Source organism: Peromyscus eremicus, chromosome 15, assembly GCF_949786415.1.
Source record: "Peromyscus eremicus chromosome 15, PerEre_H2_v1, whole genome shotgun sequence".
In the NCBI taxonomy this organism is placed as follows: Eukaryota; Metazoa; Chordata; class Mammalia; order Rodentia; family Cricetidae; genus Peromyscus; species Peromyscus eremicus.
The window spans coordinates 60,320,469-60,342,354 of NC_081431.1; the positions used below are offsets into that span (position 1 = coordinate 60,320,469).

Below are 21,886 nucleotides of genomic sequence, written 5' to 3' on the forward strand. Positions count from 1 at the left end.
AGGGGCTTAGGGGCCCCCAACCCAGGCTGCTGTGGGAGAAGAGCAGGGAGAGAGTGGCCCTGATCCCCAGGCACCAGAGGAAGATGCCTTTGGCTCCCCACCCAGGCACATGCCACACTCTCTCAGGGCTCCTCCTGACACAGACGGATCACGATTGCAGGACAGCAGGCAGGTGGGTTCCTGCCTCCCAGTTAGCTTTGCTTCCACTTCCTGATCAGCACCTGCTGGATGGAGGGTGGGGCACTGAGCAGAACCAGACTCCCCGGAGAGGTGGGGGGTGGGGGCAATAAGAGGCACTCAGCCCTGGAAGAGCTCCTTCATAATAACCAAGCCCCTCCTCTGGGACCCGAGGGAGATAGGAAACCAAGTCACTAACCAGATGTGCTTGCAGCTGGGAAGGGCGCCGTGGCTCAGAGCCCTCATCCTCTGTCTCCTTAGGTGTCTCGAAGTCTCCAGTTGATTCTCCTGGAGCTGGGCTGTGGTTCCTGTCCTCTGAACTCTGCCTCTGCCTGAAACACCCACCATGGGGACACCCGGCAGGAAAAAGCCACACTTGCTGCTGCTGGTGCTGGCCACAGTGGCCCTGGTCCCCTCTCCAGGTAAGAGTGCCTGATTATATGGTTAAGTCATTGCTACCACTTAGGTGGCAATTGCTCTGCATGGCTGAGGCCATTTCCTTGCTAAATCCTTCCCGTTTGTGCATCTTACCTTACCTCTGAAGTTAGGAGGAAAGGGAATGGATCTTTATTATGCTGAAGATGAAGAAAAAAATGATCCAGAGGAGCTGAGTAGCTTCCTCTGGGTCAGACATCACCAAGTGGCACAGCCAGATCTCCATGCTAACCATTGGAGCTGTGACCTCCAGAACTACACTGCCCAGTGTGGTAGGCATCACCAAGTGTGGCCCCTGGACTAACATGCCGTTCAGATGAAAAATGATGCCCTCAGCTGTACTTGCCACATGCCAAGTGCTCACTAGCCACCTTGGACACCCCAGGCCACGGGACACCTCCATCATATCCAGAAATTTTTCCTGAAGAGTGCTCCAGGGTCCTGGACCCAAGGGGATAACAGGTACTCCAAACAATGCTGAAGGGCTTTCTTGAGGCAACCTGGGTGCGAGGGGCGGAAAGGGACCAGAGGAGTCAGAGCAGGGCTGCCGACAGAGGGCCCCATCTCCATGCCACTCTCTCTAGGCTCAGATCAGATGGGAAGCAGCTGGCAGAAAGGAGAGAAGGGAGCGAGGAGAGCTGGAGTTCCTGTCCTGGAGCTGGGTATCTCCAGGGCTTGTGCTGGGAGTCCAGCTGGCTACTGTTTGGCTGGGCCTGAATCCCAAACTCAAATCAACAGGGGTTTCTTTTTCCCCAAAGAGCTACGGGGGAGAAGGGGCACTCATCCCGCAGTTTAGACCCTCCCTTCACTCACAAGATACAGCCATGCTCTTTAGATCTTCATCTCGGCTGGCATGCTCAGAAGCTCTCACCAGGTCCTTGCTGCTATGGTCCACCCTGCACCCAGCTTGATGGGGGTGCTGAGAAGTCGGGCTAACTCCAAGACCCTGGGCCTAGCTATCTACCCGCAGGGTCCTCCAGACTGGGGGAACTGCCAGGGTGGGAAGCTCTCACTTTACCGAGCAAGAGATTCCCACTGAGAGAGGCCGGAGGAGAAGACCCTTCGTACCCCCTCCCTTGGGGACAACTTCTTTTGGAAGCAAGAGGTGTGCACACCGCTCAGGGTACCCTGATCTAAATGAGTCAGAAGGCAATTGCCAAAGAGCCAGGACCTGGGCTGCCACCTCCCACGTGTGGCCTGATTGTAGATAGACTCCTTACTGAGACCTGGGAAGTGCTTCTCTGCTCTTGGCTTGCTCACCTGATCCTAGAGTAGAGCTCTGGACCACTCACAACCCAGGGCGAGGAGAGGCGCTGCATCTTCCTTCACTAGCATCTCTCTGGCTCCTTCCTTCTACTGCAACAGTTCTTATGTCTTTTCTGGGGAAAACAGTAACTGGGGACAAAGAATAAGCGCACGTGGGACAGGGGCAGCCTTGGCCCCTGTGTACATGTGTGGGACAGCATATACAGGTAAGTCTGTAGCTATGGAGGAAGTGTGGGCCATGTGAGGTCATCTGTGGACCAGATGCTGTGTGTGTGAGTGTGAGTGAGGCAAAGCCTGTACCTTGATGACCTCAACTCCAGCCCCTTTCAGAAGCATTTTTTATCCTCTAGATTTCTGGGTTTCATTCCCAGAACTTCTGGTTTCAGGCCTCTGGGGGTGGAACCAGGGCCTCGGATGGTTCCAAAACCTGAAGTCAGAAATCGTGGCCGCTGTGGTTAAAAATGCTGGCTGCACGATGAGGCTGGCGAGGGCAGATCTCCTCCTTTGCTTTGAGGTGGGGCAAGTTATTAAACCTTCCTAAGTCTCAGTCCTTGTGGGTGAGAATCACCTCCCTTCTTAAGAGTGCTATGAGAAAGAATTTGGAGTATGGTATCAGGAAACAGTAATCAATTCGATCAACAGCACTATTCTTATTATAACTTAATTATTACCAGTGAGTAGAGTTACTTATGAATACACAACATACATATAAAATGAGCAAGCAGAGCTATTGGCTGTTCCTGCCTGGGATAGAAGAGCATATAGATGTGTATCTGGCCATTTGATTGGCTTAGGGAGACATCTGTATGTGAGCATATGTGTGATGTGAGAACCTCGTTAGAACATGTACAGGTGAGACACAGAGGTGTGTACAGGTGAATAATGGGGTGAGTGTGAAGGTGTGCACATGGCTGAGTGTAGAGGGCAAAGCTTTTTCAAGAAGAAAGACAATCTTAAAGTACCAATGTGCCGAGGCCCCGCTCTGCCGCCCCCACCACCCAGACTGAGTTCCTGGAAGCCGCTATTGTCTAAGGTGGTTCCCAGCAGCGCCGCCGCCGCCGCCGCCGCCGCCGCCGCCGCCGCCGCCGCTGCCTCCGCATCCCTCCTTCTCCTCCCTTCTGCCCTCCCCCTCCCCTTTCTCCAGGGGGTCCCAGCTGGGACAGGGTCCCTACCCCCCACCATCATCATTAACTCTGGATTAAGCTGGGCTTTCCGGGGGAGATGATGCAATTGCTGTCAGCCGGCACCTCTGAGGCCCCAGGCAGCGGCAAAGGACAGTGACAAGTATTTGGGAGCCGGGGTGGGGGTGGGGGGAGGCAACAGGAACGGGACTCAAGGGAAGTCTTCAGCAGACCATTCTGGAAGCCTTGCCTCCTACCTCATCCCTCATTCAGAGGGCTGCTTAACAGATGCCCCTACTCCCAAGAGGCCAGAGCTGGGCCTCAGCTGCAGCAGAGGGACCACGCTTGGAGTAGGGCTGGCAGCTGGATGTGCCCAGAAAGAAGGCACTAATTGGTTAATGGAGTTCCCTCTTCCCATCCCCCCCCCCCCCCCCACACACACACACCCGACGAGGAAGGTCTGAAATCCGCTGCGTGAGAGATGGAAGCCAATTAGGGGGCCTGGCTCCCACCTGATCCCACAGTGGCCGGGCCGCCCCCCTGCTGTGCTGATGCAGGTGTGAAGGACTGTCTACTGTCCAGCCCTGCTGCCTGCTGACCCTGTTCTGGGGAGATGGGACAATGGTGTGTGCAGAGCAAGGTGGTGGCCGAGACAGGGCTGGGAAAGGCCAAGGTGAAGCCCATTCGCCAAGCAACACCACCTGCCTGATTGACCATGTGGCCACTGGGCCTTTATTTTTTTTCCCCTGAGATGTGACACAGTTTTCCAAATGTCACCAGTTGGCCTGCCACCACACACCCAACATCCGTCCTTCCGTCTCCCCCCACCCGCTGTCCCCAGTTGGGTCTAACAGCTGCTTGATGAGCTTGCCCTCTGTGCCAGGCCCTCCCTGCTTTCTCCTGGGTAGATCCTGTCATGCACCTGGGAAGTGAATTCCTGCTCTTTTCACAGGAGAGCACCAGATCAACCCATGGGGGAGGGGGCTGTAACTTGCCCAAGGCGGCCCCAGCCCAGCCCCCAAAATGAGCACTTTTCACTGGGCTACACTGCCCTTGAAGAGCGCTGGACTCCAGGAACTCATACCCTTTTCTGCATTTCCCGCTGGTGACATCTCACGTGCCACACCTGTGTGAGGGCCCCTGAGAGTCTCACAGTATCTTGTCCCTGAAGCACTCTGTGACATGCCACCCTGCCCTGTCTGCTCTCTGTTTCCTTCCCTGTACGGCAAGGTCCTTCAAGGGAAGGGACTGTGTGTCCGATTCATTTTCACAGCCCAGTGCCAGGTATACAGCAGATGCTTAATACGTGACTGTAGGTAGGTTACTGACCATGCAAACATGGACTGATGGGACTTGCACAGGCTATTTACATTAATTAAAATTAGATTTAAATTTTGGTTGCTAAGCCACATTCCAAATCCTCAAAAATTGCCACATGTGGGCCACCTACTGGACAGTGCAGAAAATGAGGCGTCTCCATTAAGTTCTGCCGCACAGCATGCCCTTAACATTGGACTTCGACTGTCTCGGACCCTGAGCCTCTCGTGGTACCCCCTGTTTGCAGGATGGAGTTTTGTCCAGGGAACCCCAGCCACCTTTGGACCTGTCTTTGAAGACCAGCCTGTAGGCTTGCTATTCCCAGAGGAGTCCACAGAGGATCAGGTGACACTGGCTTGCCGTGCCCGAGCTAGCCCTCCAGCCACCTACAGGTGAGGTCCCCGCCATAGGTGCCGGGAGGCCCTGGGCAACCATACAGGTTCTCCTCATATCAGCCCTACCCATTCAGGCCTGAGGTCCCCTCTCCACCGTCACTCATTCCTGCTGCAGGTGGAAAATGAACGGCACGGATATGAACCTGGAACCCAGTTCCCGTCACCAACTGATGGGGGGCAACCTGGTCATCATGAGCCCCACCAAGGCACAGGATGCTGGTGTCTACCAGTGCCTAGCCTCAAACCCAGTGGGCACTGTCGTCAGCAAGGAGGCTGTCCTCCGCTTCGGCTGTGAGATCCATGGGAGCCAAGATGTTGGGTGTGGGTAGATGGGGCCAGAAAAAGGTGCCCAGGAAGGACAGGTGGCAGCCTCAGGCTTTCCTGCCCACAAATGGCATGCTAGACACCGCTTCTTCCCCATGGAGGAGGAGCTGGGGAGCCCCAGGCTTGAAGACGGTGCCTGAGCCCTGCTCTCCATCTCCAGTCCTGCAGGAATTCTCCAAGGAAGAGAGAGACCCTGTGAAAACCCACGAGGGCTGGGGGGTGATGCTGCCCTGTAACCCACCTGCCCACTACCCAGGTAAGTGGGGATCCTGGGCCATGGTAAGACTGGGAGGGAAGTGTACCAGAAAGGACTTGTGGATGCTCAGAAGAGGAAAGACAGGACAGGAGGCGACTTCAATGGCTCTGCTATTTCCTAGCTAGACCTGAGAGTGTGTCCCCAGTACCTAGCATCCTCAGGACAAAGCTGAAGCCATATCTTCCCTCTACATGCCCCACCCCCACCCCTGTTTAGAGCTGCAAGTTCTCCTGGGAAGGCAGAGCGTGCAGCATGTCAGGGTCCCGCCCAGATTGCCCTAGTTTCCTCAAACTTCCTTCCTTTCTAGGTTTGTCCTACCGCTGGCTCCTCAATGAGTTCCCCAACTTCATCCCAACGGATGGGCGTCACTTCGTGTCCCAGACCACAGGAAACCTATACATCGCCCGGACCAACGCCTCCGACCTGGGCAACTACTCTTGTCTGGCCACCAGCCACATGGACTTCTCCACCAAGAGTGTCTTCAGCAAGTTCGCGCAGCTCAACCTGGCTGCTGAAGGTCAGGATCGCGGGGCTGTGAGGAGGGGGTTGAAATAGGCTTTGAGAAAATGGACTACCCCCCAAACACAAGAAGAGCAGCTCCGAGGGCATGGGGCCCTGCTGCCAGAGACCTAGACACTGGTTGGGCAGCTGGTCTTCCTGGAGCGCCTTGCCCGGGCCCCCAGGAGGAAAGGGAATGTTTAAAGATTCAAAACATTTGTGTTTGGACGCTTGTGGACTTTGGAAGGCACAAGGCCCCTGAACACAAAGCGCCTCCCTGGAGGCCTTTGTGTATGATTTACATGTCTCTCTCCCCAGATCCCCGGCTCTTTGCTCCCAGCATCAAAGCCAGGTTCCCCCCAGAGACCTATGCATTGGTCGGGCAGCAGGTCACCCTGGAGTGCTTTGCCTTTGGGAAGTAAGTACCATAGGAGGGCCAAGAGTGTCCTGGGACTGGGCAGTTTCATTTCAAAGCCCCTCAGGAGCAGGAGGGACCCCGGGATGAGAGAGGGCAAAGTCTGTAGGCTAGCAGGGTGCTGGGCACCCAACAGGCATCACCTACCACCAAAGGAAACCAGTTCTGCCAGGAGGACATTATATATGAGGGCTTTATAGGCATGAGGGAATCATATGGTCCTCCCAACAGTAAATGTAGTTTGAGGAGCACCCAGGCCTAGAGGCAGGAAGCACAGTGTGCAGACCCCATCCTGCTGGTTCAAAGCCCTGCTTCACCACTTGCTGGCTCGGAGACCTCTGGCAAACTACAACATCTCAGTCTGGGCTCTCTGACTCGTGGGTGGTCATGGTAACAGTGCCTTCCCTGTAAGACTGTTACAAAGATTAGATGAGTTAATGGATACCAGGCCCTGAGAATGATGCTTGGCATTTAACAAGGGCCGCATGAATGTTACATTAGGTCTTTAAAAACGACAACGGAAAGCCTTTCTTGCTCTCCCAGAAAGAAAAAAAAAAAAAAGGTTCATTAGAGCAGGGCTCCTTAGCCACTGCTATGTGGGAAGTTATTGGGCCTCCAGAAAAAGATGTGTAAGGAGCATTTGGCAGGGTAATACGTTGACCCCTCTAGAGTCAGTGGTTCCCTAGCCCATTTTAGTATACAGATTACTAATAACCAAAGTGCCTTGGGAAAGTGGGGTGATGTGAAAGGGGGACCTGTAAAGACCCAGCTCACAGGCCCCTGTTGACCACTGTGGGAGAGGGCAAGCTGGCTTCGGAGTACAGACCACATGGGAAACCAGTGGCATTGGCTTCACCACCGTGGCTGGGGACAGGGGGCCTGTGACAGGGAGCCCTCTTCTTGTCTCTGCCCTGCATATGTTCCTAGTCTTGTCTGTGTCTTCTTCCCCTCTGCCCCTCCCCCAAAAAGAGTCCCCTTCACCCTGTCCGGCACTTCAGGAGGGCCGGTGAGTATAGATAGGCTCTGTGGACACGTGAGGAGCATGCCCAGCTCGGCTCACCCCCTCTGGCTCTTTCTCCCCCCACCCCACCCCAGCCCCGTTCCCAGGATCAAGTGGCGCAAAGTGGATGGCTCTTTGTCCCCTCAGTGGGCCACCGCGGAACCCACCCTGCAGATCCCCAGCGTGAGCTTTGAAGATGAGGGCACCTATGAATGTGAGGCAGAGAATTCCAAGGGCCGTGACACCGTCCAGGGACGCATCATTGTGCAGGGTACAGAGCTGGGGGGACACCTCCCTTCTCCTTGAAGAAACAGCATGAAAATCAAAGAGACTAGGAAGGCCTCTGGCTCGAGCCTTCTGGCCCTTGCCGGGACTACTAAGCATAGTTGGAGAGGCCATCTCGGAGCCCGGCGGAGGCATACAAAAAGCACGCAGGCCTTTCAAGTGATTTAGCTGCTAAAGCAGTCGCGAGCACAACCATAGAGTGCCAGCTTTCCCCTGCCCCCACTTCTTTTGTCTCGCCGTCCCAGAACACCAACAGCGCCCTCTGCCGTCACTTACAAATACTGCACCCTTGTAATTCCCTATTTAACGAGCCTACGGCTCCTCCCAGCCAGTCCAGGTTTTTTTCTCTCTTACTTCCCCACAGCCCAGCCTGAGTGGCTCCAGGTGATCTCAGACACAGAAGCCGACATTGGCTCTAACCTGCGCTGGGCCTGTGCAGCGGCAGGCAAGCCTCGGCCCATGGTGCGCTGGCTGAGAAACGGGGAGCCCCTGACCTCCCAGGTAGGAAACCCCCGGGCTCCCTCCGACGTGAGCGTCCTCTGTTGCTGGCCCCGTTACCCTGACGGACCAACCAGGAGGTCTTGGGATGTTCTGTTGCTGCTTCCCATGCCGGAGTCACATGGCCACGGGTGGGCCAGCTGTGCAGGATCTTAGAGATCTGGGATCGTACCAAATAGGGATGTGATCCTAAGTCTGGCCTCGAGGAGGCCTAAGATACCCAGGCAGCCCTGCACTCATGAACCCCCATCCTGATGTCGGCCTAGAGCCTCTGCACACACACACCCCCAGCCCCTCCAACAGTCCTGATCTCCCTGCCCTGCCTTGGCTCTTCTGCACAGAACCGGGTGGAGGTCTTGGCTGGGGACCTGCGATTCTCTAAGCTGAGCCTGGAGGACTCTGGCATGTACCAGTGTGTGGCAGAAAATAAGCATGGCACCATCTATGCCAGTGCTGAGCTGGCTGTGCAAGGTAAAGGACCCCGGGGCAGGGCGGGGCAGGGGTGGGAGGGGTGGGGGGAGGAACAACCCTGGAACATGCAGGTTGTGGCTGGGTGGGTCAGAGCTTTCGCATCTCCAAACCCATGCTTGTATGCATACACCTGCACAGGAGCGTGTGTGTGTGTGTGTGTGTGTGTGTGTGTGTGTGTGTGTGTGTTACACATACAAATACAGGCATTCATACAAATAAAATTAAAGAAGAGTAGTAGCTAAGTAGCACCAGTTTCAAGATACCAGACTGGGAGTTCTCCAAGGACAGGCTAGACAAAGCATGTTCTCTGCAGTGACTAGCGATCTTTATTTAACCTAGCTCCTGCAGCTTTGTGGCCTGTGGCAAGTCACCTGACTCTATGCCTCAGTTTCCTCATTTAAGAAATGCTTCATACTGCCCCTTGAACACTGCTCTGAGGCGAAATGAGAGGCAAGGGTGAACTGTGAAAGGCCTGACCTTCATTTGACAGGGACCAAGGAAACATTAGGCATTTGAGCTTGCTATGAATTTTTTTTCTGCTGTAAGATGGACATGTGGACCCTTTATTAAGTTTTTAATAGGCTCAACAAAGACTACTCTTTTTTTAATTTTATTTGTATGAATGCCTGTATTTGTATGTGTATCACATGCCCATAGAAGTCAGAAGAAAATATTGATTTCCTGGAACGGGAGTTACAGATGGTTGTGAGCCACCATATGGGCACTGGGAATTGAACTTAGGTCCTCTGCGAGAGCAATCCATGCTCTTAACCACTGAGCCATCTCTCCAGTCCCAAGACTCATTCTTTCTTTCATTCATTTATTCAACCAATACTTATTCAACATCTCCTGAGAAATAAACAAAAAAGATCACCTGCCTTCAAGTTCTGTACAATCCAACAGAGGGAGAGGAATAAATAACCAGGAAATTCATTCCAGATACTCTAAAAATGTGGTATAAGAAAATCCAGTAGAGCAGGGGTACTGAGGTGAGCCTGTTAGATGGAGTGGTCAGGGAAGACTCTCTGAGGAAGTCACCTGGACGTGACCTGAAGGAGCCAGCCTTGTAGAGATCTGGGGGGTTTTCAGGTAACATTAGGCAAGCACAAAGATCCTGAAGCAAGAAAGGCGTGGTGGCCGGGCGGTGGTGGCGCACGCCTGTAATCCCAGCACTCAGGAGGCAGAGCCAGGCGGATCTCTGTGAGTTCGAGGCCAGCCTGGGCTACCAAGTGAGTCCCAGGAAAGGCGCAAAGCTACACAGAGAAACCCTGTCTCGAAAAACAAAAACAAAAAAAAAACAAAAAAAACAAAACAAAAAAAAAAAAAAAAAAAGAAAGGCGTGGTGACTTCAGAGGGTTAAAAAGGAAAGCTGAGGGTCAGGGGTGGGGTGGGGTGGGGTGCGGTGGGGTGGAGAGATGGCTTGACAGGTAAGGACGCTGGCTGCTCTTGCAGAAGACCCGGGTTCCATTCCCAGTACCCACAACTCACAACTGTCTGTAATTCAAGTTCCAGAGAAGCCGATACCCTCTTCTGGCCTCCTCAGGCACTGCATGAAGGTGTTGGCGCACACGTACATGCAGGCAAACAGCTATATACATGAAGTGAAAAATAAATCTTTGAAAGGAAAAAAAAAGTGAAAGCAAGACAGATAGGAGGTTGGAGCAGGTGTGAGGGAGAGGGTTGAGGGAGATGTAATGGTGCAGGGGTGGACTTGAGTTCTAGAGACGCTGCGGCCACTTGAGAGGTTGGTCTCCGGTGGCCCCGATAGTGCTTAGCACATGGCCAGGTGACATCTTCTTAGCGGGGTGGAGGGGCTGTGGCTATCACAGGGTGGGTGTGTAAGTAACTCCTTTCCTGCAGCCCTGGCCCCCGACTTCAGGCAGAACCCTGTGAGACGACTGATCCCCGCAGCCCGCGGGGGAGAGATCAGCATCCCTTGCCAGCCCCGCGCAGCCCCGAAGGCTACAATACTTTGGAGCAAGGGCACTGAGATTCTGGGGAACAGTACCAGGTAGGTTCTGTGTGCCACCGCTGAGGTGGCTTCTTGGAGGCCAGTCCCCTTCCCATAGCCACCAGTGTGTCTATCCTGGGTTGACTAGATCTTTCATGTCCTTGCTGCAGAGTGACTGTCACTTCAGATGGTACCTTGATTATCAGGAACATCAGTCGATCGGATGAAGGCAAATACACCTGCTTTGCTGAGAATTTCATGGGCAAAGCTAACAGTACTGGGATCCTGTCTGTGCGCGGTAAGGACTGTGTTCTGTTCAGACCCGGGGTCTGCAGCTGGGGTGCTGTTCTGTCAGCCTGTCTGCTCCTGGCACCGTATACTTCTGCTTCCAAGGCTACCTCAGAACTTAGTGTCTCTTGGGACCACCCCTGGCCAGCCTCCAGAATCTGGCTGCTCATGAATTTTTCTCTTGGGGTATAGGAAGGAGCCTCTCCCTGGCCTGGGACTTTTCCATCCTTGACACCCAAGAGCCTTGTTTTATTGTGGCTGTTTTGCTTTGTAGATGCAACCAAGATCACCCTTGCTCCTTCGAGTGCTGACATCAATGTGGGTGATAACCTCACCCTGCAATGCCACGCCTCCCACGACCCCACCATGGACCTCACATTCACCTGGACCCTGGATGACTTTCCCATTGACTTCGATAAGCCTGGAGGTCACTACCGGAGGGCCAGTGTGGTAAGGTCGGGGGGGTCTTATAACTCTCCCTTCTTCCAGATAAGACAGGGGACCTGAGATAGCCTCCGCAACCACCACCTTCAAGCCCTCCAAAGTTCTCCCTAACCCTCGAGGCAGTGCCCAGTAAGTCCATTTTAGGACTGACAGCCACCTTTCCTAGATCCCCCCAGTGCCCATTCTAAGTTAGAATCCAGCTTTAGCACTCTGAGTGCCCCAGAAGGTCCTTTCTGCTACTGTCCCTCTTCCCCAGTACAAATGCCATCATTAACTTGGTCCGTGCACACTGTCTTGTGTGACACACTTTGTTGTTCAGTGGCACCAAGTAGATTCTTCCCATTGAATAGATCAGGAAACCGAGGCACAGAGGGCATAGATGCCATGCAGCCAGAGAAACCGGGTTCTGTTTACACTAACCAGGGCTTCTTCCTGACTCATCACACCTTGCTGTTCCCTGTGCACAGAAGGAAACTATTGGGGACCTGACTATCCTGAACGCCCAGCTACGTCATGGAGGGAAGTACATGTGCATGGCCCAGACAGTGGTGGACGGTGCATCCAAGGAGGCCACAGTCCTGGTCCGAGGTGATGGGAGTCAGCTACCCAGTTCCCTGAGAGGCTCTAGGCTCCTTGACTCCTCCCACCTCCCTTCCCTCCCTGAAAGCTGACAGAAGCCACAGAGATGGACACGTCTGTTGAGTTCCTATGTGGTTCTTCGTAGGTCCTAGATGAGTAGAATGTTCCTTCTGAAGCCATACTCAAGAGAGAAAATGTCCCCTAAATGCCCCCAAGACTCTGCTGAGCCCGAGTTCCAGATTCAGTGCTGGGAAATCTGTACATCCCCTTAGGGACAGCCTCTCTGAGCCTCCAAGTCTGAGACATATCACTACCCACTGTTCTACCCTGTCCCTATCCTCTGGCTTCCCACCCAGTCTTTCCTGCCCTCTGATGCTCCGTCTAGATATTGAGCCAGTCCAAGATGGGTCTGGAAAAAACTGACTCAAATCGAGAGCTGTCCACTTCTGATCCAGTGTACTCTGCTTCTTGGGACAGGTCCCCCAGGTCCCCCAGGAGGGGTGGTGGTGAGAGACATTGGAGACACCACTGTCCAGGTTAGCTGGAGTCGTGGCTTTGACAATCACAGCCCCATTGCCAAGTACACACTGCAAGCTCGCACTCCGCCTGCCGGGAAGTGGAAGCAGGTTCGGACCAGTAAGTGTGAGGCCCCACCTGGGTCAGTACTGATAAAGCCCCCACTGTGTGCACAGCAGGAGACAGGGGTCAGAGGGTCAACAGCTGAGCTGAAGGCTTCAAAGAGAATTAAATTTTGCTCTCTATTTCCAGAGAACACCTAGGCAGGCAGGGAAGCATTCATAGCCAGCAGGAAAGTAAGGAGAGGACCAGAGGAGGCACTTGTGCCTTTGAAGCCTTCAAAGGATTGTTGCTGGAGATTGCCAGCATGCTCAAATGTGTGGAGTGAGGGGCACACAGCATTGGCAAAGGCCCTGAGGCATCAGAGCTCAGGAGCTTTTCAGTCAGAGTAATTGAAGGCTTAGCATATGGTGGTACCATGACAAGGGCAGGATACAAAGATCACACAGGCCCAGAAGAAGCTGCCTCATCCCAGCAATAAATGGGTGCTAGCCACTGACCCCTGGGGCCTTGCAGATCCTGTGAACATCGAGGGCAATGCCGAGACTGCCCAGGTGCTGGGTCTCATGCCTTGGATGGACTATGAGTTTCGAGTTTCAGCCAGCAACATCTTGGGCACTGGGGAGCCCAGCGGACCATCCAGCCGAATCCGGACCAAGGAAGCAGGTGAGTTTCTGGGGTTCTAAAGGAAACTCTCTCGGCAGAGGGTGCCCAGCGGGGGTTGGAACAAAGCCCCAATTTGCTTACCAGTCCTGGGCTCCGATGTGAAGTGAGAGGCAAGGCTGCTGCATGGACAAACTGCCCGATCCAAACCCCTTGCTGAAACACATGTCTGCAGGGCAGCTCTGTGGTCATGTTTCAGCTTACGCTGATTTCAACAAGGTCAGAAAGGTCACCCGGGGAGAGCCTGATCTTGAACCTAGGACAAGAACCTTGAGCCATTTTTAAATGTACACCACCTGCAGAAATCAGCTAATGAGGAAGGTGTCTTGTGAGCACGTGTACTCTTGTGTGGGCGTGTACACACATGTGCTATGTAGGGGGCTAGAGAAGCAGCCAGATGCCAGGCCCTTTTTAGCTGCTATCTGTGGAGTGGAAGGGATGATAATCTGTCTGGGACCCTCAGTGAAAGTGCATGTGTGTGAGAGCCCAGATAGGGAAGGGTGTGAGGAGAGAACCAGGAAGGGAGACGGACATGGGCTGCGTCTGCCCAGAGTTACCTGCTACACTCCCACCATCCCAGGGGAGGCCCTGGGATCACAAGATAGCATCATGGTCAGGACCCTGTCTCCCTCCTTCCATCTGGCCAGACCTGTGCTTGTGTATGGTGGAGGGTCTACCTCCATGTATCCCTTAAGCATGCTCTCCTACCTGCTCCAGGCTGGCTCTCCATGCTCTGGAAGCATTGAACGTTTTTATCCACCATCTGTCTAGAGTAGGAAATTCCGGAGGGCATGCTTTTTGACCGAACTTTTTGGGATGTGGGATGAGAGGGGTCTCTTTGATTCTAGCATCTCAGAAACGGACGGATGCAGGACAATGCAAAGGGACAAGAATGATCCTTAAGATCATAAGGGTGGAGATCACAGTCTAGCTGGGCTGGGCCTTAGCTGTATGAACTTGGACAAGTTGCTTAACGGCTCTGGACCTCAGGCTTTCTGTCTTGGAAATGTGTTCCTCAGAGGGTCAAATGCAAAGCTACACAATCACCGTGTGGAGGCCTCTGCACACTGGGTGCTCTGCAGAGATACTTAGGACCCAGCCCTCTGAGCTGATGGAGGCATCCTTGTGCTCATCTTTAATACGAAAGATGGGGAGATTAAATCTACCACCAGAGAGAGAGAGAGAGAGAGAGAGAGAGAGAGAGAGAGAGAGAGAGAGAGAGAGAGAAATAGTAATAAAATACTTTGGAGTTTCCCCTAACAAAACTGGTTGGGTTTTGTTGTTTGCATTAACTGTGGTTCTTTTTTTTTTAAGATTAATTATTTATTATGCATACAGAACAGGGCGCCAGATCTCATTACAGATGGTTGTGAGCCACCATGTGGGTGCTGGGAATTGAACTCAGAACCTCTGGAAGAGCAGTCGGTGCTCTTAACCTCTAAGCCATCTCTCCAGCCCTAACTGTGGTTCTTTATCCTCATCAACTTAAGCAAGCTGGAGTTGGTCTCCGGTTTAGCAAAGCCAACAGGGCTGAGGGTGACACACAAGAGTAGCCACTACATGGTGACTGGCCACTCGTTTAAATTCTTCTCGTTTCAACCTTGACAGAGACATTGTCATCATCATATGGAGAGGAGAAAGGTTAAGTAGCTTGCCCAAGAAAGCACAGCAAAGATGGGAATTGTTCTCAGGCTCACCTGACTCTGAACCCATGCCCAATAGGACTATGGGAAGACAAACAGTGATGTCCCATCTAAGATGCTCTCCAGGCACCTGCTGGGGGCTTTCTCCCCTAACCGCCCACTAACATGACACATCTGTGTTCCTTGGCCCTGACAGTCCCCTCGGTGGCACCATCAGGACTCAGCGGAGGGGGTGGAGCCCCTGGCGAGCTCACTATCAACTGGACTGTAAGTGGGCGGGGACAGAGACGCAGGCAGGTGTCTTGCCTCTCAGGAGTTATGCCCCCGTCCCTCCCTTCCTAGTTCGTCCCCAGACAGTGGCAGCAAACCGAAAGGACCACTAAAGTCTCACTTGGAAGCAGGCAGCTTCCCTCCCCCCCCTCCCTTCTCCCCATGCACCTGTAGCCTCTCACTAAACCCTTGAGAAGGCACAAGCATCCCAGGGCCACTCCTCCGGGTGAAGACTGGGTGGAGCCACATGGATGGGCAGGGGCACATACCCATGACCCCCTGGCCCATACCATGCTCTTGCCCCTAGCCCATGTCACGGGAGTACCAGAATGGAGATGGCTTCGGCTACCTGCTGTCCTTCCGCAGGCAAGGCAGCTCCAGCTGGCAGACTGCCCGAGTGCCTGGTGCTGATGCCCAGTACTTCGTCTACAGCAATGACAGCATCCATCCCTACACGCCCTTTGAGGTCAAGATCCGAAGCTACAATCGCCGGGGGGATGGGCCCGAGAGCCTCACTGCACTAGTGTACTCAGCAGAGGAAGGTGGGCTGGTGGGCCCGGTGCCTGGCCCACCTTGACTGCCTGGCACAGGGAAGGAGAAGGGATGCCCTACGGGAGGAGAAGCAAGCGTAGGGTATGCTTGGAGTCCCCTGGGCTTCGCCCTGAGCACTGATCTTCATCGGGGGCCCTGGGATCCCCCACATCCTAGGCAGATGCAGTCCTAGTCAGGGCCACTTTGTGGGACACAAAGGTGTCTTGGGAATGTATGCCCATTCTCTATCGATCCCCAGAGCCCAGGGTGGCCCCTGCCAAGGTCTGGGCCAAGGGGTCCTCATCCTCAGAGATGAATGTGAGCTGGGAGCCTGTGCAACAAGACACGAATGGCATTCTCCTGGGGTATGAGGTGAGCATCAACTGGGGTTACAAAGAGGCAAGGCTGGGCTTTCCAGAGTAGGTGGGAACATTTGGGAGCTCACTAGTCATTCCTCCTGGGATCTCTAATTCCACACCAAGAGGATCATCTCCCCACTAGCCACCTACTTCCTCTTTCATCCCATATATTGGACACCTCCCTTGGACTAGACACTGTTGAGTACCCATAGATGCAGGGGCTCGTAGCCACATGACCCTGCTTGCAGATGATCAAACTAGAGTCTACCATAGGACCAGCCCTGGTGGGAGAGAAGCATGGGGACTGGGTAGCCAAAAGCTTTGCCATACACTTTAGCATATCCTGTCCCTTTTAGATTCGCTACTGGAAAGCCGGAGACAAAGAAGCAGCCGCTGACCGAGTGAGGACCGCGGGGCTAGACACCAGTGCCCGAGTCACTGGCTTGAACCCCAACACCAAGTACCACGTAACTGTGAGGGCTTACAACCGGGCCGGTACTGGACCAGCTAGCCCGTCAGCCGATGCCATGACCATGAAGCCCCGTGAGTGTCTGCCAGGGATAAGGGAAGGCATGTGTCATGGGGTAGGGACTTGTAGGGCCTTTGTTTATCTAGTAAGACACTCACTATTCCCGCCACATGGTCTGCCCCAGGCAAGCAGGTCAGAGGACCTACTGAAATATGGAAGTGGAGGCATAGCTTCTGAGGCATCTTTCCCTTTTTCAGCTTCTGGATTTTCATGGTGACAGATGGTTCTGAGAATTCCTGCTATATGTATGGGCAGGCATCGGAAAGGGGCTGGCCAGTGGTAAGGGGTGGGCATGGAAGCATATGGCAGTGTCTCACATCTCCCCTCCCCCGGCAGCACCACGGCGACCTCCTGGCAACATCTCCTGGACGTTCTCAAGCTCCAGCCTCAGCCTTAAGTGGGACCCTGTGGTACCTCTCCGAAACGAATCCACAGTCACCGGCTACAAGGTGAGAAACTGCCCCCATCTTCCCAGTGGTCACAGAGACCCGCAATCCCTAGCAAGAAGGATCTGAGGAACCGGAGTGTGGCTTTTGGGGCTGGGAGAGACATGAAGTCCAGGGGCTCTGGGTAGAGGCTATAAAAATAGGTACATGGTTCGGCGGCAGAACGGGAAGGGCGGTGATGGGCTGGGAGTCTAACGAGAGTTTTTAGCTGCTTGCCCACTTGCCTCCCACCAATGAGGAGCCCGGACAATGGGAAATTGAAGGAAGCAAAAAGGCAAAACCTCGAGGGTCCAGGAAGCTGTACCTGCAAACTTCTATCCCACAGATGCTGTATCAGAATGACTTACACTCAACTCCCACACTCCACCTCACCAGCAAGAACTGGATAGAAATCCCAGTGCCTGAAGACACTGGCTATGCCCTGGTACAGATTCGAACCACAGGGCCAGGAGGGGATGGGATCCCTGCAGAAGTCCACATCGTGAGAAATGGAGGTACTGCCTCTCCCCTCCCCCTCTCCACCCCGAGCAGCACTGGTCCCCAGATATTGGTGAAGGGATTGTCCCCAGGAGCCAACTCTGACCCAGACCTCCAAGGAGAAAGGAGAAAGCAAGCAAGAATGAACAGTACCCATGTCATTGTCCCTCCCCTACCCCAGAACCACCCCAAGGCATGGAAGGAAGTGCACCTCTTTTGTGGAAATGCAAGGGGCTGGAGACCAAGAGCAAAGGCCCTAGCCAGTGCCGTATGAGCAAGGTCAAGGGCACCAGCGGTGTTCAGTTCTTCCCCTCTGCGCACCCCTCGAGAGCTCTCAGCCCTACTGCGAGGGTAGGGCTGGGTGGGTGGGGCTCCAGCCACACACTTTTCACTGCTGGTTTCAGGCACAAGCATGATGGTGGAGAACGCAGCAGTCCGGCCCATCCATCCTGGCCCCATGTTCTCTTGTGTGGTGATTCTGATGCTCGTCGGCTGCCAGAAGCTCTGATCTTATCACTGCCTGCCACACCCGAGCTGGATATCTACCCTAACGGACACAGCCACTGGCCACAGCCCCCCTCCAGCGCCAAGGTGATCCAACACTGTGCCTGAGAGTGGTTGGCTTAGGCACCTACTCCCAACAGTACCCTTTATGTAGGAGGTAGGATATTTCTATTCTGCCACAGGATGGAAACCACGCAAGGAATTTTTCTTTGAACCAGGAGGCACTGGGCACTGACTTCCATGATAACACTAGGCCCAAAGCCTAGACCCCTCGGGGTCCTGTACGGAAGGAACAGGCCTTTGGGCAGAAGGTATTTAATACACATCTTCAGATCAAGCCGATGGCCCTCTGGGGCCACACGTGGGCACTGCCATCTGAGATCAGAGCCCCAGGCCCAGCAGGAACCCAGGTAGCAGTGGGCCGAAAGCATGGGATGTCCATTCCCCTCTATGAGACAGAGGGGCCTCTTCCAGTCCTCACTGGAGGTGCAGCACAGCTGGTCCTAGCCTGGTCTCCCACGGCTCCCTGGCAGTCCTTCCTGCTGGGTAGCCAAGAACCAGGCCCCAGGCTCCTGGCAAGAGGGGCTCAAGGGGCTGAGAGGCCACGGCACCTGATGGGAAGGGCACCGGCCTGGGCCCAAGGCCTATTCACCAGGCAGGTGGCACTGCCCTCTCAGCCAGCACTGCCAACCCAACCCTGTCACCCTCCAGACTGAGTGACAGAGTGACAGCCACTCCAGGTAGCTAGGTGACTAAAGGGCTTGCCTTGAGGAGTTGCCTTGCCCCATCGAGACGCCTCCTTCGTGGCCGCTCCAGGGTGTGGGCGGGAGGTGTCCAGCTGAATGCCACTCTCTTCCCTTCAGCTGTGCTACAGACCCGTGGCTGCCTCCACCTCCCATAACTGCAGGCCCTGGAAACCAACCTTCAACACAGCATCCATTCCCTGTCCTGGGATGGAAAGGCTCTGAGAAGGGCCAGCATCAATGTGGCCCTGCCTGCTTCCAGGAATACCCTCCATTATCTGGCCACATCTGCTCCCCAAACTGCCTCGACTACTCTCATGATTCCCCAGAAGAAAAGGGGGTTAATAAAGGGGGCAGTCCACCTTGAGTTCGGGGTACATTACCAGTGACAGACCAGACTATCAGAACTGAAGAGGCCTTATATACCTTGACTGACCCATACCCTGCACTTAACAGATGAGGAAATGGAGGTCCAGAGAGGGTTAGGGACTTCCTAGGGTCACATGGCCTGCAAGTGACAAGGCTTGGCCAAGCATCAGAGTCTTCCACCTGCCTGTGGGAGGCTCTATGGAGGAAGGAGGTATGGTACTGAGTTGTCACAGCCTGGTCACTAAGGTGGCTGAGGCCTCTGGAGGATGAGCCCTCTGCTTCAAGAGGTTCCGGCTGATGAGAAGATCAGCATGGATGTACCCAACCCAGGCAGATTCCAGGAGCCATCGGCCATGAGGCAGGTTTCTGCTGGGAACTGACAAGTGGCGCTGGCTGGAAGCCTCTCAGTCCCTCATCTTGCTTCAAGAAAAGAGGCCAAAGCAGGGACAGAGTTCCCGAGACCAGGACCCTGAGGCAGCAGGACCAGGAAACCCCAGTGTCCACGCCCTAGGCCTACAGGATCAGCAGGGCAGGCGCCTCGAGAGGTACCTGCCCTGCTGCTCCACGGCCCATCTGTAGTTTACAGTTAGAGCTCTATTTTGTTATGGTTTTTTAAACTTTAAGCCCTGCTCTGTTTTCCTGGGCAGGTTTCTGTTAGTATTTACCCACTACACTTTTTTAAAGATGTACCCTCGCACACCTTCTCCCTACCTCCCCCAAACCTACCCCTGGCTAGGGACTGCTTTCCTGGAGCTGATCAAATCCCCTTCTCCTGATCTCAGCACCTCACATACAAAGGTGCTAGAGGACCAGCCATGTGATCATTTTCCCTCACTGGGACCCCAAAGTTAGTCTAGCACCCCTCTCCACCCCCTACTGGCCGGGGCCTAGCCCTGGAAAGCTCCAGCTAGTCCTAGAAAGGGGCAACTGAAAGAAACCTTCCAAGGTTTACCTATTTCTCACTGCCTTGGGCTGCAGGAGGGGTGCTGGAGAAATGGGTATCTAGGGTGAGCTGGTTTGGCACTGGACCTAGCTAGGGAGGTGGGAGGCTGCAACCCCTAAGCATTTCTTCTAGTAAGGTCCATGAAAAGCAGGCAAGCTGCTGGAGACCCCAGAAGAGGAAAACCTTAGCCCCGTGCAGGTAGAATTTGTTTGGGAGGATGTGGAGCTGTACCAGCATCCTGAGGCTTCAAGTGGAGTGTTAGCTACGGTGTAGTAAGACCACAGGTAACTCACCAACATGTGAGCAAATAAACGGGACAGACTCCCGATGAGGAAACCTGGACCCTAACTGGCTTGGAAAAGAGGGCTAGAGTAAATGGCTTCTCAGAGACCCTTCCTGGCCAAGCGTCCTCCTGACTTTTACAGGCCGGGGAAGCTGGTGGGCCGGCTCCTGCTATGGTCATGGCTGTTAGGGATTCCATCCATTCACACTAAACCACACGAGGTAAAAGGGACAGCCACAAACAAGTACTCTGGCTGGGCTTCGCGGGCAAGAGTGCCCTAAGGGCTAGGGACAGAGCTGCCTACAGATAACTCTTGAGGGACTCTCTGTTCTGTCCATACAAGGACTCAGGCCACCACGGAGCTATCTGTTCCTTGCCATCTGATGGTACAGAGGAGAGTGGCTTTGATGTCCAGAGTAGCAGGTGACCCCCAACAGTTGGGAAGCAGTGAGGCTACAGGGCAGGGATGGGAGTCTTAACAAAGAACAGAAGAGAATGAAGCCAAGGTCCGAAAAGCCTCACGGGATGAGGGAGGGGCTTCTTTTGAGTAAGCTTTGAGGAATTTGAGTGTTCTTTCAGGATCTTGGGTGGGTGGAGTCCTGCCGTGAGGGGCTGGAGGTGCTGAGTCCTGGAGCTGAGATCTCAAGAATCAAAATGCCTAACACAGGAAAGAAAGCCTTAGAGGTGCCACCTGCTTTGGTCCCTACAGCTTAAAAAAGCCATCGAAGGACAGGGTCCACCACAGAGCAGTCCTTACAAACTAGTGCCTTCTCCAGCGGGCACTGCCTCCCTGCAGTCCCCAAAGCCATGCCCGCCTGTGCTCCGGCCGAGAGCTCAGTGTGGCTAGTGAGGCTCCCCCACCCCATGCCTTTCCCAGCAACAGAGGCGCCTTTTCTTTTCCTCGTGTCCAATAGCCAATAGGGCTCCTGTGTGCCAGAGGGACAGCGGTCCTGGTACCTGTTACTAGTTCAAGTGTGGTGTTCTGTCTTGCTGAGACCAAACCTAGCGAGGGGGGGGGGGTCTCCAGGTGGAATTAGGGGACCCTAAAGGACTTGAAGCAGCTCACTGGGAACAGTGCTGGTAGCTGGGGGTGGGGTTGTACCTCTTGACCCTGTACATACATATGGTCACAGGCTTTGGGAAAGCAGGGCATTAAAGAAAGCCTGGAGAGGAACAGGATGGGTCAAGACAGCTTTGTCCAGAGCCCCAGGCAGCTTCAGAGGCTACAGCCTGTAATTGCTTTAGAGGAGACTCAACCTGCCTCAGCACCAGACACCTCCAACTTAGCCCCCATTCCAGAGTCTGCACAGCTCTGACCTCAGGGCTTCATTGGATCACTGATGGCAGTCCCTGTTCAAATGCAGCCCCTCCACCCCAGCCCACTGTTCTCACTCTTGTAATATTTATTGACTCTGGTAGCAAGCAGTTCTTAAATAAAGACGTTTTTCTCAACCTGCCCAGGCAGCAGGCAGCAGCTGCGGTCCTCATCACCTCATTAAAGCGTGCCTCCTAGGCCTGTTCTGCAACCAGGTCGTCCGCCCATCACACGGCCAACTCTGAGGAAGCTGTGTAGACTGCTTCCTCTAACCCGAGGGAAGACAGGCCAGGCGGCTTGCAGGTGGGCAACAGCAGAGCGCAACTGGCATTCGGCTAACCGGAGCAGGTTTTGCCTAACTAACGGTGGTCAGCATACCGGGAGAAAAGAGCCCCTTCAGGTCCCCTGACTTCAATACATTGGAAGTGTTGACACTCTTGTCCCAAAGAAAAGTCCCCTCCATGAGGAGATTAATGACCCCAACTTGCCTCCATTGTTTGATCAGGGTGGCCCAA

General features: G+C 54.2%; 1 protein-coding gene across 1 annotated transcript; it reads left to right on the forward strand.

Annotated features, from left to right (window-relative positions):
* Nucleotides 1-453: 453 nt before the first annotated feature.
* Cntn2 (contactin 2) lies at nucleotides 454-21,512 on the forward strand. The gene is made up of 22 exons (XM_059280586.1): nucleotides 454-599; nucleotides 4,564-4,708; nucleotides 4,827-5,002; nucleotides 5,196-5,291; nucleotides 5,599-5,808; nucleotides 6,108-6,207; nucleotides 7,300-7,475; nucleotides 7,854-7,990; nucleotides 8,329-8,458; nucleotides 10,319-10,469; nucleotides 10,580-10,707; nucleotides 10,972-11,147; nucleotides 11,609-11,729; nucleotides 12,198-12,356; nucleotides 12,813-12,962; nucleotides 14,799-14,869; nucleotides 15,180-15,414; nucleotides 15,663-15,775; nucleotides 16,119-16,305; nucleotides 16,628-16,740; nucleotides 17,063-17,231; nucleotides 17,619-21,512. Exons 1-22 carry the CDS (start codon nucleotides 524-526, stop codon nucleotides 17,720-17,722), a joined length of 3,123 nt encoding a protein of 1,040 aa, XP_059136569.1. The 5' UTR covers nucleotides 454-523; the 3' UTR covers nucleotides 17,723-21,512.
* Nucleotides 21,513-21,886: the final 374 nt, after the last annotated feature.